The sequence below is a fragment of the Semicossyphus pulcher genome, unplaced genomic scaffold (assembly GCF_022749685.1).
Source record: "Semicossyphus pulcher isolate SPU_LCO1_2020_fin unplaced genomic scaffold, fSemPul1.0.p SCAF_12, whole genome shotgun sequence".
Classification (NCBI taxonomy): Eukaryota; Metazoa; Chordata; class Actinopteri; order Labriformes; family Labridae; genus Semicossyphus; species Semicossyphus pulcher.
The window spans coordinates 25,221,908-25,246,203 of record NW_027211626.1 but is presented as its reverse complement, the minus strand read 5'-3'; the positions used below and the strand labels follow the sequence as shown (position 1 = coordinate 25,246,203).

General features: G+C 43.1%; 1 protein-coding gene across 1 annotated transcript in view; it reads left to right on the top strand.

Annotated features, from left to right (window-relative positions):
• thada (THADA armadillo repeat containing) overlaps nt 1-24,296 on the top strand; it is a 110,235-nt gene that overhangs the window by 10,747 nt on the left and 75,192 nt on the right. Inside the window, exons 10-26 of the mRNA XM_069658655.1 lie at nt 718-941; nt 1,035-1,744; nt 1,923-2,077; nt 2,615-2,770; nt 2,855-2,962; nt 3,302-3,425; nt 3,813-3,958; nt 5,101-5,329; nt 5,412-5,547; nt 5,656-5,792; nt 8,285-8,431; nt 9,104-9,264; nt 14,700-14,809; nt 18,408-18,540; nt 21,743-21,865; nt 23,110-23,232; nt 23,570-23,661. Coding sequence (XP_069514756.1) covers nt 718-941; nt 1,035-1,744; nt 1,923-2,077; nt 2,615-2,770; nt 2,855-2,962; nt 3,302-3,425; nt 3,813-3,958; nt 5,101-5,329; nt 5,412-5,547; nt 5,656-5,792; nt 8,285-8,431; nt 9,104-9,264; nt 14,700-14,809; nt 18,408-18,540; nt 21,743-21,865; nt 23,110-23,232; nt 23,570-23,661 — 3,014 coding nt within the window. The remainder of the gene's footprint in view (nt 1-717; nt 942-1,034; nt 1,745-1,922; nt 2,078-2,614; nt 2,771-2,854; nt 2,963-3,301; nt 3,426-3,812; nt 3,959-5,100; nt 5,330-5,411; nt 5,548-5,655; nt 5,793-8,284; nt 8,432-9,103; nt 9,265-14,699; nt 14,810-18,407; nt 18,541-21,742; nt 21,866-23,109; nt 23,233-23,569; nt 23,662-24,296) is intronic.

Here is a 24,296-nt window from a genome sequence, read left to right as displayed (position 1 = left end):
ACAGTTTCACATTTCAAGTATCCCAACAGGAGAAGCCTTACACTAAGAGAGGTGTATTGGCCACTGTAAACAGTTTATTTGATCCTTAACGATTTGTGGCTCTTGTAACAATGCACGGTAATGACCGGAAAGACTGTCCATGAGGATTCAAAACATTCCTCGGCAGTGACAAAAAGGTTTGCGAAGTAAGGACGGTAAAGGAACAGTGTGAGAAAGTGTTTCTGAGACCAAACTCTGACATGGTTATTCTGTTGTCTGAGGGACAGTAGAAAAATGACTCTCTTGCATTTTGTATTGCAGCACATGGAAGTCGGTCTTCTGCTGCCTCGATCAATTAGTTTTTCATTGGCGCATTTTTCCCAAGGGATAACATTGCAGTCATTACAGCTTGTTTCACTGCTGCAGACTGAATCAATCTACTGGAGCAATTATTGTATACAACCTTTTGTACCTGTTAGTAATTTACACCCCAAACATACGTAGAGAAATAGGTCCAAGAGTCAAAACTGCCAAAGTAACCCTTGAAAAGCTTTTGAAATATTTTTCGACTGATCCCTTTTCACAGCCGAAAAATGTTTAAAAGACGACATTAAATTGAAAAATACAAGAAATGGATCTATAAAAATGTTTTGGATCAATCAAAAATATATCGTTCAGAAAGCTTTAGTCATTCTGTTAAAATGTTCTGGCTAATCCTTGTGTGTGTGTGTGTTTCAGGTGAGCAGTTTGCTATGCAGCTCAGCTCAGGGTCTTGACTCGGCCCCTCAGTGGTTAAAGCTGAGGTGTGATGGTCTCTGTGCCCATGGCCGCCCCCTGGGTGTCTCTCTGTATCTGTGTCATGGAGCTCTGGCCATGTTGAGCTGGAAGGGCTCTCTGCCAGGCCCACAGTGGGAACAGCTGCTGCTGCTGGTCCCAAACACACTGCTGGCTCTGGATGTCAGGTAGGTCTGCTGAACTCATCCATATTCAGTACTAAATACTCTCAGATAGTAATGAAACCTGTGATAACAACTTTTTTTTTGCATATGATGTAGTATAAAGGAGTCCAGTACAGCGATGGTGGTGGCTCGGGTCCTGACCCTGTGGAGCAGCGCTGCCCTGGACTGCCTGCAGGGGGAGCTGCAGCCCTGCCCGGCCCTCCTCCAGGAGTCCCTCAGCGGAGGCTCAGAGCTGCAGCAACACCTGCTGGAGCACATCTACTCCCACTGGGAGCACCCGCTGGATGGTGTCCGCCACCAAACCCGTTCCCTGTTCCGCAACCTCCTCCTGCTCCACCAGCACACCACCCGGTCCACGTCTGGACCCACCAGGGACCCATACATCACAGAGCTCACCCAGAGTCTGCTGGGACTGGAGTGGCACATGAGGGGGAAGTACGGTTCGCTGGGTTGCCTGGTGGAGCTCTATGGGGCGAGGTACCTGCTGGATGTCCAGCCCCAGTTGCCCTCATGTCTGCTGGGCCTGATGGGGGATCAGACTCTGGCTCCCTACTCCAGCGACCTGCTGGAGCGGCTGTTTGTCAGCCACAAGGCCCAGCTGGCCGGTGAGGCCTCTGCAGAGGAGGACTGGATGGAGCACTGGCACCAGACCTGGGTGACCCCCCTGCTTCAGGTGCTGTGCCGGGCCAGACTGGACCAGACCACCTACATCCTGGACTACTTCCTGCCCAAGCTGCTCCGCTGCAGCCCCTCCAGTCTGGCTCACATGGTGCAGGCCCTGCAGGACACACCGTCCTGTGGCACAGGTAATACACATCTGTTTTCTAATTGTCATATATCAGCTGCACGTTCATGTCTCTTCACGGCTGTACAAAAGTTTCTGTTGTGACAAGAAAGATCAAAATCAAGTTCTTTAACAGTTTGAAAAATGCAGAACTCTACTACTTACTATTCCTATAAACACTGTTTCTCTCTCCTTGTCAGGTCTGTCAGGCAGCAGGGGAGCACTGGGAGCTCTGATGACGTGTCTGCGGGCAGCCAGAGCTCAGGGTGTGGTTCCTCCCACAGAGGAGGGTCTGTGGGGAGGACTTGTGCGCCTCCCCCTGCTCCAACAAGCTCTCACACACAAACATGACCAAGTGAGTTTTGTCTGGGGTATATCTTTGTTTTTCACCTCCCTGCGTCATACACACTACTGTCCAGATGAAAGGCTCTGTTAAAGCCATTATGTCCCCTACTAGCGAGCCCCAACAGAGAGAAGACATTATTATTTTCTGATGACTCCATTTATCCTGATTTAATAAGTATGGCGCTGATATTGCATACTGTGCTGTTGAGCCTCTGTAAATCACAGCAGGAGAAAATTCATTCACAGAGACATTCGTATGTTTGACCACAGGGTTGAACAGTGCACTGAATGTTTTATCTTTGGACTGTCACTGTCTGTAAAATACACTGTGGGAAACGGTGCATTTTGCTTTGTGTATTTCTTCTAGTTAAAGTATTTTCTGTGTGATTGGACTGATAGTTCAAGGGTTTGGTAACAGTTCTTTTGTCCCGGCTGTAAAACTACAAATTAAAAAATTATGTGTTTTTATAGTTTCTTCTCTTTGTGTTTAATGTTTAATTTTCCTCCACCTTCACTGTATTAATGTGTCATTAATCCTCCCGCCCAGGTGAGGATGGACGCTCTGGGGTTAGTGTGCGAGAGCCACCGCAGCACTGAAGTTCTGACCTCACAGGAAATTAACCTGATCCGCCACTTCCTGCCGCCAAATCTTAACAGTCAGTCTCCGGGCGTCAGACAGCAGACGGTCAGCCTGCTGAAGAAGGTCATTAACTCGACTTATCTTTTAAAATGTTTCTTAAAGATTTAATCCATGTTTGATGGCATCCTGACATTGTCTGCTGTACAGCTGCTGTGTCGGATGAAGGACAGCACTGTGCTGCTGCAGAAGAGACTGATGCAGGACAGAGACCAGGAGCAGAGACACAGAGACCAGCACACACTTCACCTGTACAAGGTACAGCACACACAACACACGCAGAGGCCTACTGCAAAAAATAAAAGCAATAAAATGGGGAAAATATTATTTTAATTAAGCGAAAATATTTCAAATCAAGTAAAAATATTCAGTGTCAAAGAACCCACATAAAAACAGAATACAGTGATTTGCAAATCCTTTTCAACCCATAATCAACTGAATCCAGCACAAAGACGAGATCAACAGAAACAGAGATCTCAGTAACAAGGTGAAATATCTCATTAAGATCATGAAGGACAGAAAAGGTTGTTTTTTTTTTATTTCTAGTTTTTACAGTTTTTATGTTGTGTGTGTGTGTGTGTGTGTGTGTGTGTATAGGAGTTCTTGCGCTGGCTGTGTGTGAGTCTGTTGGAGGTTTTACTTCCTGGAGCTTCCTTCTCTAAATGCCTGATGTCTCTCCACCTGCTGTGTCTGCTGGCTCAGACCTTCACCTTCAGCACAGGTATAGGTTCACCCAACGCTCATCAGCTCCTTTGAACCTTTTTACATAATTAGAGACATTTGCATGTTCCAAACTTATCACAAAGATGTTTTTATGTTATTTATATATTTTTAGAGCATGCTCCTTGCAGTGGAAAGTGTGTCATCTTTTACACCAAAAGTAGATGAATCAGTGTCACATGACTTAAACATCAGAACCTTTGACATCATGTCACCTCTGATAAATTTCTGTATGTCTGGTGTGCAAGCTAAAACTACACAACACACTGACTGGTTTTTAATGACTTTAGTCATGCTGTGTGAAAGGTCGATCTATCACTATAGAACAGAAAATTATTATTTAGTAATAAAAATACATGTTTTCTGTTCCGCACCGGCCTCTCCTCAGGGTCTGATGTATTTGCCCTCGGTGAAGCTGTGACCTCTGCACATGCTCAGAACGTCCTCTGCTGCGTTGCCAGCAACTTCCTGGAAGTCAAACAGCTGGCTTCAACGTTGCTACGGCAACTCCCACCATCAGCTGTGGGACTTCAGGTAAATATGAGGACCAGGGATGGACAGTTCATGTTTTGAGTATCTGTTCTTTACTTGAGTTTTATTTTTTGGGGAAATGTATTACTTGGACTCCATTACATTTCTATCAACGTTCTCATTACTTGCTCCTTTTGCTCTGAAGTCAGCTGATGGATTTTCTTTTCTTTTCTAAAATCTGAAAGACAACAAACTGCGTTTGTGTAGTTCTGTGTGTGATTTGTCTAAGTGGTGTTGCCGTACCTGTACCTCGCGCGTCTCTGATTGAAAGTAGAGCAAACGTCACTCAGATCAGGCAGTTCAAAAAGTAGTTTTTTTTAAAAGTAATCCTTTAAAAAGTAGTTTGAATACTGAAGTATTTTTAAAGCAAGTACTCCAGGACTTTAACTCATAATGTGACCGAGCAACTTTGACTTGTATTGGAGTAATATTTGACCAGGAGGATCTATACTTTGACTCGAGTAATGAAGCTGTGTACTTTGTCCCCCACTGATGATGACTGAGCTCGGTCACTGCACTGAACATAAACCAGACATGGTACTTTAAATATGTAACGTTGGTTTTAAAGTCGCTAATGTCACTTTGGTCATGTGGTTGGTGATTTGGTTTATTTCTTTGTTTATGTAAAAAAGAACAGCGTCTTGTTTCTAAGTGTCAGTGTTTACATTGTTGTGAAAATGAACTTGAAGCTGGTCTAACACTGCCTTAATGGATCCAACACAATATTTGTGTAACACACAATAAAATAAACAAATTGACTGATGGAGGCAGCAGCAGAGCAGCAGCTCCTGTGTACCTCTGTGAGGTAAAATGATGATGTTTTTATCAATGGAGCGATGTAACAACTGTTTGTGATTTTAAAAAAACAGCAACATTACAGAAAGGATCCCTACAGGGATAGACCTTTTTGTCAGACACTTAGAATAACAATCTATCAATGAGCCTGTCAGTGGAAAAAACAAGAACTTTTAGTGGACACACTTTGATCAGATGCAAGTGGCCCCGAGGATTACATCGCAGAGACCTTAAAATATATAAAACAGGGCCCAGTGTTAAAGAAAATCAGAATTCCCCTTTAAAGGTCTAACATGCAATAATACAGTCATGTTCTTACTGACCTCATCTCATTGTTTTTATGACTTGAGGAGCCGGAGAGGATGCGCTGCGTCCTTCAGGCTGCTCTGGACCTCAGCACCAGCACGAAGCCTTTCGACAGCGTCACAGCAGCTCACCTCCTCAACCTGCTGCTGCACCAGCCGGACCTGAGCCAGGCTCTGCTGCTCTGTGCCCAGAAGCAAGGCATCAATTTCCAGCCTCCCTCCATTCCCTCCCAGGCTTCTGATACTGCCGTCATGGAGCTCAACACACTGGCTGGTAAGATCAGGATGCTTGGCACTAATACATGCATGTGTGTTAAATGTCAGGTGTAAGGGTTTTGTTGTTCTTGTGTCCTCAGTGGTTCAGTTCCTGTTGGACTGTCTGCAGTCAGAGGTGTCGAAGGCCGAGTCGTCTCTCCTGCAGGCTGCTGCCTCTTATCCTCTGTACGGCAGAGCGCACTGCATCACTGCTGTCCTGCAGCATCTGAACACTGAGTGAGCACGGAGCACAACACACACATCGTAAACAACCCTGGGAGAGCCATATTTTCCTTATCGTCTCCTGTTTATTGTGTTATGTGTTTGTTTTTGGTGCGTTTGTAGGAGTCTGAGCCTCACTGAGCAGTGGAGGCGTCTGGTGTCTGAGCTGATCGCTGTGTGCTACAGGATGTCTGATGTGGTCTCACCTGTAGTCCAGAGCTCCTCCCCAGAGGGACTCATCCCCATGGATACTGACTCAGGTATGCAGATTTCTCTGCACACACTTTCATATTTTCAAACTTTACCTCATATTGATTCTGTGACGTGTTGCGTTCTAAGTCAGATTCAACATTACCATAATCAGTCATCATACATTTCTTGAAAATTTACTGCAATCACACTTATTTGTATTGTCATGCCAAAATATAGGAACAACATTTTATTGAATGTCGTCTTTTTAACGTTTAAAATCTGTGTGTCAGGAGAGACCTGGCCAAGAGCGCGACATTATACCAGATTTTACAAAATACAAACAACTGCTACAGACTACAAAAGAGGGGCTGTCGACCACTCTGACATGAGTTAATAAATGTAACTTCAGTGAAAACACAGTTCACACATGTAGGGCTTTAAATCAGAAGTCTTGGCCGACATAAGTCTGCCATGATACAGTTTTGATATTGCTGCTATTAATATGAGACGATGTCACTGGGCTGTTTAAACAATTAGGCCTGGTGTCCACTCACTGTGTTTTTTGTGCTGGCAGCCTCCACAAGCTTGATTTCAGGGCGTGTTTTATCGGCATTTACTGTTGCTAGGTTACGAAAGTCGTCTACCAGCACTTCCGCTCCCCTTTGTAGTGACCATGAAGTCTGTTTTAAATGGCTCTGCATGCTTCATATTTTACAAAGAAAAAAAAAAACACAATTGAAAGAAATCGTGTCCTGGCATCAGCAGCAGCTCTGCACCTGGAAATTGTCAACAAAAATGGAGGAGGAGAAGCTAATCCTTGTGTTTTTTCAAGGGTACAAAGTTGATATCGTAAATCCTGCCCCTTCTTGATGAAACTATTTTCAACTGAGAGCGCAGCGACAAAAAGCAGCTGATGCTGAGGCCGTTTCTGAGCCGAGAACGCTGAACTGCAGTGATTTTGTACAGAAAATTGGCGCTGCCAGCGTAAAGAACACTGTTAGTGGACACAGGCCCTTAAATAACAGAGAACAACTAAAATAGAATCTATTATTATCTATCTATTATTTTTTACTGGACAGTAAAAAACAGACCTTCTGTTCACCTAAAAGAGCCACATTCTTTCTTTTTTTTGTCTAGTAGCAGCATTGTTTGCACACGGCATGTTCTTTTCCCTCAAATCAAAAATATTTCTATACTGCTGATTTATTCCAGAGAGGGGAGTAAGTACTAGAACCTGACTTATATAGACGGCCATGTTATTGGGCTTTTCTCAGCTGCTTGAATTGTCTACCTGGAACTTGTGTGAAAACAGTGACACACAGATGCCAATGAAATTAAATCTGAAGGTGCAACCTAATCATGATGATATGGATTGATGTTTTCACTTCCTGTTGTCAACATTAAATCATGGATCATTGAATTGGTACTTTATATCAATGGATTATAACACTCATACATACAACTGGCTCTTTCATGAGGCCGATCGTGTGTGTGCGTGTGTGTCTGTGTGTGTACCCAAGATCCTCCATAGTTGTATCATAGGTACAGTGAATAGAAAAAGAAAAATAATAATAATAATGTATTACAAATCAGGGTTGTTCATCAAAAAATGTAAAATTCTGGAGAAAAAAGCGCAATGGGTCGTAATCGGATAAGATCAGGTGATCCAGTCTTTCCTTTTATCCGGATAAAACTTCCAGTTTGGTTTGTTCAAAACTTTGGAGTAGGACTGGGAAAACTTTTTACCCTGATCCCAGCAGAGCTGTGGATTCAGGCTGGAATACAGGAACAAAATGTTAACTTTTAAATTGGTCAAACAAAACAACATTTTTACAATGATGTTGATACTTTTTTCAAAATATTTTGCTCTTGAATTGCTGATTTGCTGCTGTGACATAGCAGATGAGGTAGACTTTATGGTTGGGAAAATAACAGATTTAGGCCTGGCAAAATGTTGTGCAAAATAGTGTCAATATCAAACTATCAACTCTTCAAAATATTCATATTAAACTGTCAGGAACTTTGTGTTGGTTTTGGCGCCCGCTGTGGACAAAGTGTGTAGTATGAAGTCCCGTTCAGGGCACTGGTGATCCAGATTTAGTCATCCTTGAAAGTCAGTATCTGGATCAGGTTGATCTTATCCAGTTTTCTTTGAACAACCGTCATAAAAGTAAGCCGGATTACCTGATCCTAGATAGAATAAAATGGGATTTCCAAAGCCAGATCATTCTTATTGGGGTTAAATCTCTTGAACAATCGGGCCCTGGAAGGCAGTAAAAGATAAGGAGTAGAATATGGAAAATGTAAGTCTTTCCCACAAAAGATAAAACTAAATTGAACATGTTTAACACTTCTGTTGTAAAGAAGTTTTGATGCAGCTCATATTCTTTTAAATATCAACAAGTAGAAAACATTAAGAGAAATTTTTTGGGACAGAATTAAACTTTGTACCTGGTTTGTGTGTGAAGTTCCATGGCCTTACCTGTATGCTTCTAACAACTCAAAGTTATTGTTAATAAATAAACATGTTTCTTTGTGTGTGTGTGTGTGTGTCGGACAGAGGCATCCGAAGGTCTGCAGAGGATCCTGCAGGAGATTCAGCCCAGAGACACCAACGACTTCTTCACAAGTGCCAGAGAGCTAGACACACATCACCGAGATGATAACACACATACACCGACCACGCACACGCCTTCACTGAACACAGGTGAGTTTAAATATACTGATAGTGACAAATGTTACAAAGATAAATGTCTTCTGCCATGCCTCAGTGTTGTTTGGCTCAAAGACTGTATATAAGAAGTGGATGTAGTGTTTTGTTTGATTTAATTTTCATTTAAACAAGAAATGGCAGTACAACAAGAAAAAATACCCAAATAGGCAGTGGTGGGCTCATTTGTATTACATAGTTCGAAGGGTTAATATGTCCTTTTTTTAAGGTGTTGCAAATTATATATCATTACAAGTTGACATCAGTGGCTTGTTGACCAACAGGTCTTCATGCTGTGTGCAGTACCACTGCTGTGCTGATGGGGGCAGTGTTTGACCTTATTTAAGTATGTGCAAAGTGCGCACTCTAATACTTCTAGGACTCTTGAAATGATGACCTAAACTTCTGTTACTTCACATGCAGGAGGAATATAAATGGCTCTGCACAATTTGTGTTTGGTGTGTGTGTGCGTGTGTTTGACCCTGCATAAACAACAACAGCAACACATTGTGTGACTTCTTCTGTTTGAACACAAAGCTTTAACATGGTTTGTTACATTACAACACAATCGGTATTTAAGTAATGAGATTACAAACCAAAGAGTGACCAATTTTTTCCGTGTGTGTGTGTGTGTGTGTGTGTGTGTGTGTGTGTGTGGTCGGTCTGCAGGTGGTGAAGGCTACAGGGTGACGGCTCAGATGGTGCTGGTGTGTTGCTGGCGGAGCATGAAGGAAGTGGCCATGCTGCTCGGGCAGCTGTGTCAGAGTCTGCCTCTGCACTACACCAATCACAACGCACACACACACCCAGGACTCATCACAGAGGAACAGGTGAGATCCTGACAACCTAAACACACACCCACACAAGAACCTCACTCTCATCCTCTTACTGCTGTTACCTCATACAGATAACAGCAGTAAGAGGTTTTTATACCAGAAACAGACGATACGTTACTCTTCTCAAAGACACCAGACTCCATTGACAAAAACAATATTTTTTCCCCAGTAGAACACAGGAGATGTGGGTCTTCTGCTGCCTCGATTGTTAAGTTGTTTTTGTGATTTTCTGTATAACAAAAACATTGGTGTTTTAAATGGTTAGTTCATATCCAAGACAAAGTGAAACAATAAAACAAACAAAATAACGTGTCTAGCAGAAGCAGATAAGCAACTAAGAGGTGAAATGGCTGTTTTTGTCAATGAAGTCTGGTGGCTTTGAAGAGAGGGGATGGCAGCAAGAAATATTGTACGTATTAATCATTTAGACCTCAGAATCTGTAAAGAAGAGATAGGCCTTAGTTAATTCTGAAAGAGGGCTCTAAAAACGTCCGCTGACACCACTCAGATCTGTCTTGTCACAACTATATCCTTTGAAGTCATATTTTGGGAATGGGATAGCTAACCAAGCTATACTTTTAAACATATTTACAGCTGCACAAAGTTGTCATTTTTTGTGTCATGCCATGTGTGTGTGTGTGTGTGTGTACTCTAGCTGGGAATTGTGTGAATGAGTATGTCTGTGTGTGTTTGTGACACCATGCTGGGAGGCTCTTCAATTAGCATCCGCCCTCGTTAGCGCCGCGCTTTCATTTGAGGCCCGACCCTGCTGGTTTAACGGCCACGACGCCCCTCCCTTTCCACTGCATTCTTTCCAAATCACTTCCACCGCCAGCAGGAAAACACCGAGCGCTGCAAACAACACACTCCCACATACACACAAACACACGGACACACTCACACAGGAATAGTCGTCTGAGTGGTTCAGCATGTGAACATCCATAATAACAAGGGAACCAGACATAGGCTGTGTTTGTCTGTGTAGGGGGTACAGGGGGGGTGCATGTTTGTGTTTGCCTGTTGACCATGAATGTTCACTCCTGAGAGAGAAAGTAGGAAGTATCACACTGGACTATGTGCTGAACGTGTGTTTTCTGTGTTTGTGCGATGGAGGGCCACAGTTCTTTACTGTCGTAGCTCTTCCGTCCTCCGATACAGCCTCAATGTGAGTACTCCTGTCAATACACTGATCTCACACCATCATTGATTAGAACATTAAAAAATCAACTGTTTTTTAAAGCACAGGTATCGAAGGGGTACTTGTTGTTGGCCAATACTTAAGTTTAGTTATAAGGATGGGAAAAAAGGTACCAGAACATCTGTAATATAATCATCAGTTGGATACTTGCTGCACAGTGTGCTGTGTGTTATTCATTGGCGGGCAGCTTTTACATGTAACTTCTTGTCTTCTATCCGTTGTGTCTGTGTTACTACTTTTCTTTTTAATGCTCAGTGCCCATAACTAGGGCGTAATTAGTTAATCATACAGAGGTGGTTGTCTTTGTGCTAAGCTAACTGCCCACTGGTGGTAGCCCCATGTTACTCTGGGCCAGATCTCCCTACATAAAAAAGAACCTGTTGGAACAAACCTGTTTAAATAAAGTTTAAATAGATAAAAAAGAACATGTTAAATCCACAATTCAGCTCAGTTTGTCAGAGTTGTTCATGCATTCATCAGTTATTCAGTATTGACATTAAACCAGATGGACACAGTATCAGGCCGTATTAAACAGCCGCTACAGAAATGGACTCATGATGTCATAACCACAGCGGCCCGGGCATTACTGATGATGATGTCATAGTGTCCACTGTGGTTACTATAGCGATGGGCCTCATTACATAACTCATGACATAACAGAGAGGACAGGAGTTCACATTTTCCTCAGCACTTTGTTTCTACCACATCAATTTGTCTTTCAGCCGCTCGTCAGCAGTTCCACACCGTGAAGAGTGTGTGTGTGTGTGTGTGTGTGTGTGTTAGGATCAACGTTAGTGTGTGTGTGTGTGTGTGTGTGTGTCTGTGTGTTAGCATCAACGTTAGTGTGGGTGTTAGCATCAACGTTAGTGTGTGTGTGTGTGTGTGTGTGTGTTAGCATCAATGTTAGTGTGTGTGTGTGTGTGTGTGTCTGTGTGTTAGCATCAACGTTAGTGTGAGTGTTAGCATCAACGTAAGTGTGTGTGTGTGTGTGTGTATTAGCATCAACGTTAGTGAGTGTGTGTGTTAGCATCAACGTTAGTGTGTGTGTGTGTGTGTGTGTTAGCATCAACGTAAGTGTGAGTGTGTGTGTGTGTGTGTTAGCATCAACGTTTGTGTGTGTGTGTGTGTGGGTGTGTGTGTGTGTGTGTGTGTGTGTGTTAGCATCAAAGTTAGTGTGTGTGTGTTAGCATCAACGTAAGTGTGTGTGTGTTAGCATCAACGTTAGTGTGTGTGTGTGTGTGTGTGTGTGTGTGTTAGCATCAACGTTAGTGTGTGTGTGTTAGCATCAACGTTAGTGTGTGTGTGTGTGTGTGTGCTAGCATCAACGTTAGTGTGTGTGTGTGTGTGTGCTAGCATCAACGTTAGTGAGTGTGTGTGTGTGTGTGTGTGTGTGTAAGCATCAACGTGAGTGTGTGTGTGTGTGTGTGTGTGTGTGTGTGTGTGTGTGTGTGTGTGTGTGTGTGCGCGCTTGGAAAGTTGGGTCTGGCTCGGTGGTCATTCTGCCCTACCGCAGTGATGGACGAACATGTGAACAGTGTGTGTGTTAGCTCAACACCTCCTGCGGATCTCTGCCAGCATCCTGTGTTATATTCTTGTTGGCATGGTAACACTGCAGATGTTCCCGTCATTGTAGGCACCATGGAAACAGCTGTAGTTTTGGTGGATCTATTTGGAAAATATTTTCAGACTTTTTCAGCAGAGACGATTCATTTAGATGTAACCTCTGTGGATGATGTAAGAAAGGAGACACAGCTATGAAGTCTGCAGATCATCAGAAGTACCTCTTTGACATCCTGAAAGAGTGTGTGTGTGTGTGTGTGTGTGTGTGTGTGTGTGTGTGTGTGTGTGTGTGTGTGTGTGTGTGTGTGTGTGTGTGTAAGAATGTGTGAGACCACCAAGACTGCTGGTCAGGAGTTTGACAGCGCTGGTGTTTATACGGCACAGCTTGGCGTGGATCAGTTGGAGCTTTGAGCAGACACACAATGGTTGTTAGGTTCTCTCATTGTTGCCTGATTTAGCCATGAGCGTTCAGATGAAGGGGCGGGGTTTGCAGCTTATGACCAATCACAAACATGGACCTGTGTACTATAATATTAGACAAACATGAAGAGAAGTAATCCAGACTACTGGAGCAGTAATAAAAGCTTTAACTAACACATTTACACAGTGTACATCTGTCTATATTTGGACCTGTTTATTACATTAATGTGTTGCTTCCTGGTGTAGAAATAAGAAGGCTCACTTTCATTTGGTAATTCTTTTAAGTATAACAAGTACAGGCTCTAGTGCTTTAGAAACCCTTTGAATCGTTGATAATTGACTTTCTTCTGATTTTAATTACCCCTGCAGCTCCAGTTTAATGAGATGAAAAAGCTCAGGTCTGTCATGAATGCTTCGCTGTAGTTTTAGTCAAGACTGGATTAAGTTTAAACAGATTTATTAAAACTATTAGTAACAGTAATTACATCAGGTTTAAACATCAGGTTTAACACATTTTAGAGGTTTTTATTATCTTGTAAAGAAAAAAATCCTTATTGTCTTTTTGTTGTCGTTTTCATTATAAAGCAGAACTTGACATTTCCTCCTGCAGATTGCAGCAGCAGCAACAACAAACATGGTCGGCGTGCCGCTGTCTAACCGTCGGCCTCGGGGGAGATCTGGGCTATTTGGGTCACAGTCACGGCCCAGAGCCATACATGTAATTACACTTGGGAAACTTCTCTCTCCGCACATGGAAGTTTTTCTGGGAAACGGGCACGTTTGCAAACAGGAAGTTGACGTCTAAATAAAGTCCCCCTGGTACCCTCCCCCACGCCGCGCAGGAAGCTAGCTCGGCCCTTTTTAAACAGTTACACAGACGGGAACCTTCGAGAGCGAGGCTGTAAATAGGCGAGGCCGCGGCCCGGCTCGGCCCAGCTCAGCACCGCAGCGGTCTGAGCCCCGGCAGCCACGGTTCATCTAACAGTGACTGTCGCTGCCATTTTTACCCCGGTGAGGTCAGGCCTGTGCTGGAGTCCGCTCCGGCCAACAATGTGATAAGTCATTGGGCTTGGTACGCCTGTGGTTCCCTCAGGCCGTACTTTGGTGTTAAAGTTAGTCCGCTTTGGGTCTGCAGGGTCAGTCCAGTTTATGACCAGTCATGTGGCCAAAAACAGGCTGCCTAAGCCCTGTGTATTTATTGCATTTATTCTGATTGCAATACTTTATTTGACATATTTTACATTCATTCATGTTCCGTCATGCATCGTTGTTCTTTCATTCAGTGACATCTAAATGTTGTGGCTCTTTGTCTGGATGTTGTGTCTGACCCCACATCCCTGAGGGGCTGTTGTTGGGATTTTTTCCCCCTTTTCACACAGGGTTTTTTTTTTGCCCCGGGGCCCTGCCACCCCTCCCTGTGCCCTCCGTGCCACCCCTGACTAAGTCGAGGCCGGCCGGCTCTGTGGTGGCGGTGATACCACAGCAGTAATGACAGGGCAGTGCAGCTCTGCGTCCGCCTCGCCCTGCCGCCTCACCTGGAGCACACTCACCAGTTTACACACTGCCACAGTGTGTGTATGTGTGTGTGTATAGTTAGAATAATGTCGCTAACACTATTACTAACTGGCTGGTTTTACTGACAGTGGCCATTATGTGGATGTCTCAGCATCCTTATTTGCACACACTTGTCACGCTACTGACATGCTGCTCTCACGCTGGACGAGCTGGATGCTCGCTGGCTGCAAACCGAGCGACGTCTCAAACACGAGTGTAGAGCAACAGTTATAGAGAACAGTCTAAAGGGGGATTAGATAATGCAGTTCAACATTGAATAACACAATTGCCTTTTATTTATTATAACCGTTATTTGAAGACTAACTTTTCAAGTCATAAACATCATCAGGTTTTTCAAAGAAATCCGATAACAACATAATGTCGGCAAAAATGTTTGAAAATCTTCCTGTCATGTTGATCATGTGATTGCAGCTGCTGTTAGCTAGGTGTAGGAAATACCTGAGCACGGCTCACTGTCTGGTCTGTTCACAGGTTTAACTTATGTCCAACCTAGCATGTCAGATAACTTCTGTGACTGCACATATGTCAGTCTGACCCCCGTGTCCACATCCACTTGTGCTGGAGGGTAAAGCAGAAGATTTTAAGTGATGCATACCTAACACACACCCACACACACACACACACACACACTTGTTCAGCTCCTGTTACAGTCTCTCTGTGTCTCTGTGTGCTGCAGGTGGAGGGGGTCGGCCTGTACTTCCGTCAGCAGCTCCTGCAGTCCCGTCATCGTGGCGCCTTTGAACTGGCTTATGTGGGCTTTGTGCGCCTCACCGACATGCTGTGCAGGTGTGTGTGTTCACATTCAGGGCAGAGGGGCTGAAAGGTAATACTGCTGAGTGCCTGAGAGCATTAGCTCCCATCATGATACTGAGTGTCAGTGTGCCTTATTATTAGCAGGTAGGTGAGTCCTCTCAGTATCACTGGTGTTATTAGGGCTCGCTGAACAGCCAGGAAACATGCATGAGGAAAATGTAACATCAGTGTCTTCTCACAATACCATAAATCAATGGAAATGTTTTTATTGAGAGAACTATAAAGTGATACTTTTCCCCGTAACATCCTGTTATTAAATAAAAAGAACCTTTAAACATTTTGGGAAATGAGAGGATATTTTTGTTTCTTTGCTCGATACAGAGCTTTAGTCAGGATATGGTTAGTTTAGCTTAAAGACCTGAGGAAGGGCTCTGCCCAAAGTGAATGAATGCACTATTGACAATAAAGCTCACTAATTAACATGTACAATCTTGTTGGTTATAATAATCATTTGTGTTATGGGGGTTTAGATATAGGAACTATTTTTTTATGACATACATCTTTTGCAAAGCATATCTGTGTAGTATTTAGCCAGGAGACACAAGTAGTGAATTAAACTGAAACGAGGGATTCGTTTGACACTATTACACACTATTAGTGTAGAGGTTCTACTGACGTCCTGACGACCTGACAAAGCATGAACTCGGACTCTTTACAAACCTGCATCCTGATGTAGTTATTTCAGCATCCTCTCTTTATTGTCATTAAATCTCAGTAACATCTGTTTATTTTGGCTTCATAGCGCTGTATTAAGACAGATCTCAGCCCACGTGTGGCTTGCTTGATACAGTGAAACTGCCAGATGAACAGGCGCTACACAGCTGAAACAGAACCCCGGTAGTTGGTATCCATCAGAGAAATCCTGGTACTGATCCGAGCTAACAGCTCATCACACTGGGCACTGGTCAGCCTCAAGGAGCAGGAAGCAGCAGGAGAGTCTTTAGAAGTGCGAGTACAAACCTTGCTAGCTACAAACCGCGCTGCGAGTTTGATGAAAAGACTGATGCCACTATAACGACTGTATGCTAAATATGCAGCTTTAGCCAGTTGGCTTTGTTTGCACAAAGCTAACAATGGACGTAATCCACCTAAAGCTCTGTTTAATGTAAAGTCACTCTGATCACATCACAGAGGAAATCAACACAAACAGTAAGAAAGTTCTGGTCAAGTATTGCTAAGTAAAAAGTCATTAAGTGTAGTTTAGTACACATGTGCATATTTATTGTGAACTGAACAGTGCTAAACTGACAGTCTCATACAACTCCGCACTCCCCATCGCTTCTGCTATTCATGGAAATAAGACTACTATTACCCTCCTGCGGGGAAGAAAGAAAACAATCTTTTAGTTCAGAACAACATGAAAGAATTTCTCACCCTCGTCCCTCCCTGTTTTCCTCGGCGGTGGGTTGTGGAGATGTCTTTAGCCCTGCGGCAGGTGACAAACCACAAACCCAACCGTGTTGACTTTGAACCACCCAGCGCCGCCGAGCCGTTAAAACAAAACTCTTTTGTTTTGTTCTCGTACAGAAAGCAGTCTGAAGTGTGTTGTGTAATGAGGGCGACATTCTGGTGGTTGTGTGTGGGAGAACTGGGAGTGTGTGTGTCCTGCTCGGGGCGTGTGTGTGTGTGTTTTCAGAGTGTGGATGGTATGCAGGCCGTGTGCGGGGTTACGGGGTGTTGATTGCGGGGTGTTTAACCACGGCTGTTTGATGCTCTGGGATCTGGCTCTGCTGTTCCACTGTGTTTGCACTCTCTCACTGTGTCTTTCTTTATTCCTCCTCTTTTTCTCTTTTCTTTTACGCTCCACATCTCCCTTTACTTTCTCTGTTTTGTCTCTGTTTAACTGAGGTCCTTGGTTAGGCATGTACATTTATATCTGCAGTCGTTTTCAGCTCTGGTTCCTAACCTCTATTTTCAGACACATCCCCACAGGCTGTCAGATGAACTCAACAACCCCTCTATCAACACCCACCACCATGTTCTAACCAACAGTGGGTGTTAGATTACTATTAAAGATATTGTAAAATTTTGCATACACTTAAACCTTAAATATGGCAACAGGTTTGGACAAGTTTAAAGCCGTACTACTACAACTTAGAGCGGCCGAAAATGTATGTTTTAGCCGTTTAGCGTTTCAGCCGCTTACTATTTCAACAATTATCATTTTATTAAAGCTATCTATCTATGTTCAGCCAACCGTCACTATAGCTTACTTTATCCATGTGATCCATTACTTGAAGCTAACTATTTAAAAAAACCTTTAATCAATTACTTTTTTTGCTATTTCAACATTTAAGTCTTTCCTTTCAGTTTGTTTGGCCATTTAGCCATCCATTATTTTAGCTAATGGTTTTGAACACTCTACACATTTTAGCTATTTCAAACAGCTAACTCAAAATGATGATTAAGTTATCCTTTTGACCATTTGTCTTAGCTGTGTATTTTAAGTTTTATTCATTGTTCTATAAATATAATACAATTATTTCAATAGTTGTGAGGGAAATTCTCCTCCTGAAGATAATTTGTGAAGAACAAGCAAACTCAATGTTATGAATCACGTCTCTTTACTTACATTGTGCATGCAGCATGGAGAGAAGTACAGCAGTTCTTCCCTTGCAGTCGGAGTGTTCAAGCTTATATACAGTGTCAAAAACCCTCACCCTGTGACCCCTAAAACACACCCCCAAATGTTACTCCTAATGGGATAAACAAGTGATTAGCCCTTGTAAATCAGATAGTGTCGTAAAATAAATTGCCCCCCCATATAACTTCTAAATTTAAACGAGTTAACCTTTAACGATCCCCGGAAAATTCCCACATAGTTTATCAATGACTTTTATTTAACTATTAATAGTTTCATTATCATCATCAAGATTATTTTAACTAATCTTCTTTCTTTAGTTATTTTAACCATTTATCCATCACATTTTGTTTACTTCCAATTTCTCGACACATTTACTAAATAATTTTCATGCATCGCAGCACAAAGTAGTCATGCGTTGTTCTCCTGAGTTATGAGGACCTCCGCAGGTTTGACAGTATAAACTTCACTGTGTGTGTTCAGTGAGGATGTGTGTTTCTCTGATGAGTCAAGTGTGTGTGATGAAGTACTCTGCAGTGTGTATAGCACATTGGATTGTTTTAATTTGTCCTCTTGCTCCACTGACTCTTGTTAAACAGCCTCTCAAACACATCTGAGGGCGTTGTGGCTTTGTGTTTGTCAGACCTGCTTCGGATCATATTCTTAGCATTTGTCTTTAAACACTCTCAGCGCCACAGGGAACAGTGTAAATGTGTCACAAAGTTACGAGTTTCCTCTGTAGTGTTAACCTTTTTCAGAAGGAACACAGAAGACCGTGCTCTCACAACAAAACAAACAAGTTAAAGTTGCGTCATTAATGTGTGATCTAGGTTTGGTGTGACTGTTTAGTGTTGGGAGAAACGGCATGGATTTATTTATTTAAAAGTGTCTGTGGTGTAAGCATGTGTGCACATACTCATTATTCATGTTTGTGTGTGTGTGTGTGTGTGTGTGTGTGTGTGTGTGTGTGTGTGTGTGTGTGTGTGTAAGGAGTGGGAGTCAGGCCCTGCAGCAGCTCCCGGCCCGCTGGCTGTCTGAGGTTCTGGAGGAGGTCAAATCCAGCGACCCGTCGTCCAAGCTGTGTGCCACACGACGCAGCGCTGGAATCCCCTTCTACATCCAGGTGTGTGCTCACGGTTTACAGAACATAAACACAACAAACGGGGTCATGAAGTATCAAGGGTATTCTTGTATTGTGTCACGCTAGATTCTTGACTTGCACTGGTGATTTCAAGTGTTTCCAAGAGGCTGAAGTTTAATTTAGAACTCCTCAGAACCCAGAAAAAGCAGAAATGTTGTCAGTAAACAGCACATTCCTGTGATTTAGTTTCACAGTGAGTGGTTGAGTGTTGGTCACGTTGGTTTACTCCATTGTGAGTGCGTCCTTCCCTCTCTACTCACAGTGAGCCTTTTTGGGTTTTGGTCATTTAAACTGAGATCTTCTTGACTTTCATAACTCCAATTACAAGCTAATTCTGGTATTCCTAAACCTGGGCCCTATTTTACATAATTTAGGCTCAAAATGACTAAAAGGTATGTGTTTATCCTGCAGCAGTGAAACAGGCTGTAATGGCTGCAACAGAATCCTTGATGGATCAAAGGTCGTCCCCTAAAAGTTCTTGTTGTTTCCACTGACAGGCTCAGATTGTTATTCTAAGTGTGTGACAACATTACAGAAAGGATCCCTACAGAGATAGACCTTTTTGTTACAGAGGAAGATGATTGTTTTATAACACAAACAGACGTTACATCGCTCTCTGCAAACACACCAGACTCCATTCATAAAAACTCTGATTTTACCTCACAGAACACAGGAGCTGCTGCTCTGCTGCATCTATCAGTTGTTGTTTTTGTGCTCTAGCATATGGTAACTGTAACATAAGTAGAGGTGGAGGATTTTTCCAGTATTAAGCTGAATTTCTTGCTGTTTTTGTGGCACCCTGAAGCAACAAGTAAAATATTTGTGCAACAAAAAACTTTGTAAATCACCCGAGAGTTCAGGCAGAGCAGCCGGAGGACATCAGAGGGAAGACCAGAAAGTCACCTGGACCCCAGAAACACTTTGATGAAGTTCATGACCTTTGACCCCATAGTGACAACGGCATGACGTTGCAAATTTTGAGGATGACCTATGACCTGCGGCTTCTACCACTTTAGCTTTAACTAACTTTAAGATTTAGTAATTTGTCAACATATTTCTTACATTTCATTTTCTGCCAAGGTTGATTAACCACACTCTTCGCCATTCCTGCTGGAATAACACTTAGGTTCTTAATCCAGCTTTCTTTCTTACTCACATGAACACACACACACACACACACACACACACACACACACACACACACACACACACACTGTCCTCTTGTTGACCCCTCTCAGTAGTCACCTTTAACAGTGTGTTGTAATCTGTGACTAACATATTTAACCACCTGACTGCTTTAGTGTGTGGTTAAGCCCACCTCCCCGATGGACACAGACACAGACACACACACACACACACACACACACACACACACACGCACTGATTACTGATATTAAACCTGACCTGACAGAGTTCATGTGTTATCACAGCGGTGCTCTGGGAGTGCTGTTGCTCTTTCTTGTGGTTATTATGGGTACGAGGCACATGGCTGCACCTCTGACATCACTGACTCTGCTGTGTTTATGCGTTTGGATGCCAGCCATGTCTGCTGCTTTAAACACATCTGTAATATTTGGATTAGCTCAGTTTGATCTTGAAATAAGTTTTGAAGTGAATTCCAGTTTAGTGGGAACCGAAGAATGGACTTTTGAGTCTTTGCCCAATCAGTGTTTATTACATTACTTGGTTAATGTAGTCAAAGGCAGCTATAAGCTCCTCTGTGAGTGCAAGACACGCACAAGCAGCCACTGAAAAGTCAGCTTTAAGTTTGTCCACCACTCCTTTTTGAAGTTGTATGTTTTAGCATTTAAACACAAGATGACTTTGGCCTGCCGTCTTATCTGCAGGGAAAAGCTATCAGCAACCAATGAGCACAGACACAGCTAGCTGCTAATCAGTGCTAACATATAGATAAAATAATGAGTAAAAACAGTGTGTCAGACGTGTTGGACGCTCTTTTCGTCCAATAAAGCGCACAGACAGATTATCTGTTGTTGGAGCCTTTTGGAGATTTGTTCATGTAAATATCAAACACGGCCCAGAGGTTACGTTCAGTAACTGAATTAGCTGAGGGGACACCTAGCAGACAGCTAGCAGCTCCCACCTGTCACTCAAAGAGGCCACGCCCCTAATGCTGCATCACTTTAAGCCTTAATATAATGTAAACAGGAGAGTTGTATAAAGATTCTCCCCGTACAGTTGTCATGAAGAAAGAAATGAGCTATAGAGACCCAAACTGTTTTTTGTACCAGGCTGTAAACATGTTTATTTCTGCTGTAAAGTTTAACATGGGGCTCTATGGGGACTGACTCATGGGTGGATATCTAGAAGCTTCCCTTCCACACATACTTTACTAGTTTGCAGCAGTTGCTGTAGTTCTTCCCAGACACCAACAAGCCCCAGAAACACAGAGAACAAATACTGCATGTGTTTACACCTAACTCTGGTTGGAAGAGATGTGGTTAAAAATCTGCAAAATGTCCCTTTAAGATGAGCCTGAAGGGAGACAGAGAAGATAAGATGAAGGAGACAGAGGGCAGGGTGGAGGAAGTCTGGGCTGAGGCAGAAGTCGACACCTTGGCAGAGCGTCTGAATTCCTTCACACAGAGACACGGAGTCAGATCCGGGAACGCTGCCTCCTGCCGTCACGCTGCTCTGCATCCACATGGGACAGACTTCACAGGAACGGGGCTAGACCTCCTCCTCCTCCTCCTCCTCTCTCTGAGGGCTAAAGTCTGAACCTGATCCCAGACACACAGCTGGCTCTCATCAGCCCTCTCAGTGAGATAACTCCTCCTCGCCTCCTTCCTCCCTCTCCCGGCGCATACTGATGATGTCACTCAGTGAAGCTGTCAGTACCAACTTATGCAATCACATAGCTGTCTCTGTGTCTCTGTGTCTCTGTGTTTCTCTGCTGTTTTCAGAGTTATTGTGATGGCTGTCCACATAGAGAGGTCATAAATGTATTATCATTATCTTTATGACCCTGAGTTTACAATGTGGGCTGACAGACAAAGTAAAAGCAGGATACCCAAACTGCAATACAACAACATAAACATGAAAATAACTCGACTTGACACTTCAGATCTAAATCCAGAGAAGCTCCGATGATATCTGAGTATCTGTGACACGTGTGCCTCCTCTTCTGCTCCACACTGACTCCGTTCTGTGTTTGTCTCTGCAGGCTCTGCTCTCCTCTGAGCCGAAGTCGTCCAGCTGCAGTCTGCTGAAAATGACCATGAGGGAGCTAATCGCGCTCGCCATGCCGTCTGCTGAACGAAACACTGACAGCTCCACCGTCCCTCAGGTCTGACACCCCAGAGTCTGATATTTAATCACATCTTACTTGGGAGGCAGGTGTCTATGGCTGCAACTAAAGATTGTTTTTATTATCATGCAATGATGCTCAGATTATTCTAGAATGTCTTAAAAAAGGCTCATTGATGGATGGATATAAACTAAAGACACACACACTAAAGATTTATAAACATTCAGGGTAAGATTTGAAGTTTAAAATCTGTGTGTAGGTGACAAAGTTGAATATTTGCTAAATTATAATTTGAGTCATCTTTAACGCTGAAACATCAACAACAGTCAGTCTTTCAGCAGTCTCTGTATCTCTTCGACACTCTGACCTCCATTAAAGTTTGTTTAACTTGTTTAGTATCCAGGATAAAACACAGGTGAGAAGTATCGAATAAAGACTGAAGGCTGTCCGTATAATACCGACAAATTCTGAGAACAAACCGAATCATGCACATCACCACGGTGGAGCAAATTTCATTGTATTCTATAAATGACACGAGATTAAGAAGCCAAACTAAACTCAATTTCTGCTGTAAGTGTAGTGTGGAGTGTAACGTGTAATTTAGTGTATTTAAACACTTTGTGATGGACAGAACGTAGAGATCAAACACTGTGTCCTCATCAAAGCTGACACAGGCGTTCTCCTAACAGACACCCATGTTTCTATGGATGTTATTGTGCTGACTGATCCATGGCATTATAAAGAGTCGTTTTTATACCATACTCATTTAAGTACATGAACCTGAATAAGGTGGCAGCTAATGTATTTTGTTAACGTACTTCCGTATTCCTGTAAGGTACAAAATCATTCATCTATCACCTGAGTATTTACATCTCCAGTCTGATCTCGAGCACACAGCGGGACACGGTTTGTTTAAAGGACGTGAGAAGTGGATTTTAACCCTTTGAGCTTTGCAATAGAAATACAGTGCTTACACTGGTATTTCTGCTTATTGTCATGTCATGTATTAGAGTATCATTAAATGCATATCTCTAAAATCTGAACATCACATTGTTTTACACAGCAGCAAAGTGTTGGCTTTCCTCTGCAAAAAGAATGAAGGCTGTAACTATTGTAGTTTTCATTGTGGACTCAGAGGGTCGATGTGACGTAATGGAAACTTTGAAACAATGAAACATTCTCTTTTTCTATCTTTGCAGTGATCTGGTTCATGTTTAAACTCATTTTCACCTCCATGATTGTTTGCTTCATATAACGACTGTGCTGATGTTTGCCTCCCACAGGTCCACGCTCTGAACATCCTCAGGGCTCTGTACAGGGACACTCGACTGGGAGAGAACATCATCCCCTTTGTCTCAGAGGGGCTGCAGGCCGCTGTGCTGGGCTTCACCTCTCCTGTGTGGGCGGTGAGTCCCACAACCTCCATGTTTTCTCTTCTCTGTGAATCTGTTGTTTGTACTGAGAAATTCTAATACACAGCCCAACATCTTCCCTGTATACAGCATCATCCCTGTATATACCAACAGCAGTTATTACTAAAGCCTTCAAACCTGACCATTAAAAACAATCAACTTTAGCCCAGTAATGCAGCACTTTAGTGTGCACATGCAAAAGTTAACAGAGCCGAACAAAGTGTCTGCTCTCTGCTTCGTCCTCCTGTGATGCTGAAGTTTGCTCTGGTGTAACTTTCACACACACTGACTCTCCATCCTCCTCCTCCATGTGTTTTTCTGTGTTCGCCAGGTGAGGAACTCGTCCACGCTGCTCTTCAGCACTCTCATCACGAGGATCTTTGGAGTGAAGAAGGGGAAGGACGAGCACTCGAAGAAGAACAGGTCTGCTGCTCCTCGCTCTCTAACAGCTTCACTTTACCGTCATGTGCATCCGTGCAGGATGAGAGAAACAAATCAGTGGTCATCAGTCACGTATGCACACACAACCCAGAAGTCTCTGTTACTCATGCAGCAAAGGCAAATGTGGCCCTAACAAACACTGTTTTTGAAATAATAAGTGAGGTCAGCATGTTGAGGTAATTCCACTTATTTCCACTGCAGCAAAAATTCCACTCGCTTTGTTTGTGGCTGTGATTATCCGAAATCACTGTCACTACTTTTTCCAAAATATCTTGAGTCAGCCTGATGAAAGTACACACAAACAACAGATGTGTAACATCTATATGTTTATATCACGGCAACAGTCAGAAAATCATCATTGACGAGGCAAGATAAACATCCTGAGTCCTGAAACTGAGGTGAATGTGTGTGTAACATGTATAACAAGTGGTTGTCTTGCACCACCGGGGGGCGCTGTTGTAACACCACTGTGTCTGTAGCCTTTAGTCCACTCAGACCGCCTGCTGATTGTTTGTGGAAGCACACATGCCTGTCTGTAGGGCCAGCAGAGAGGAGAGATCCTGGAGACATAAAAAGGGCAGTTTTACATTAAAATAGAAACACATGATATTAATATG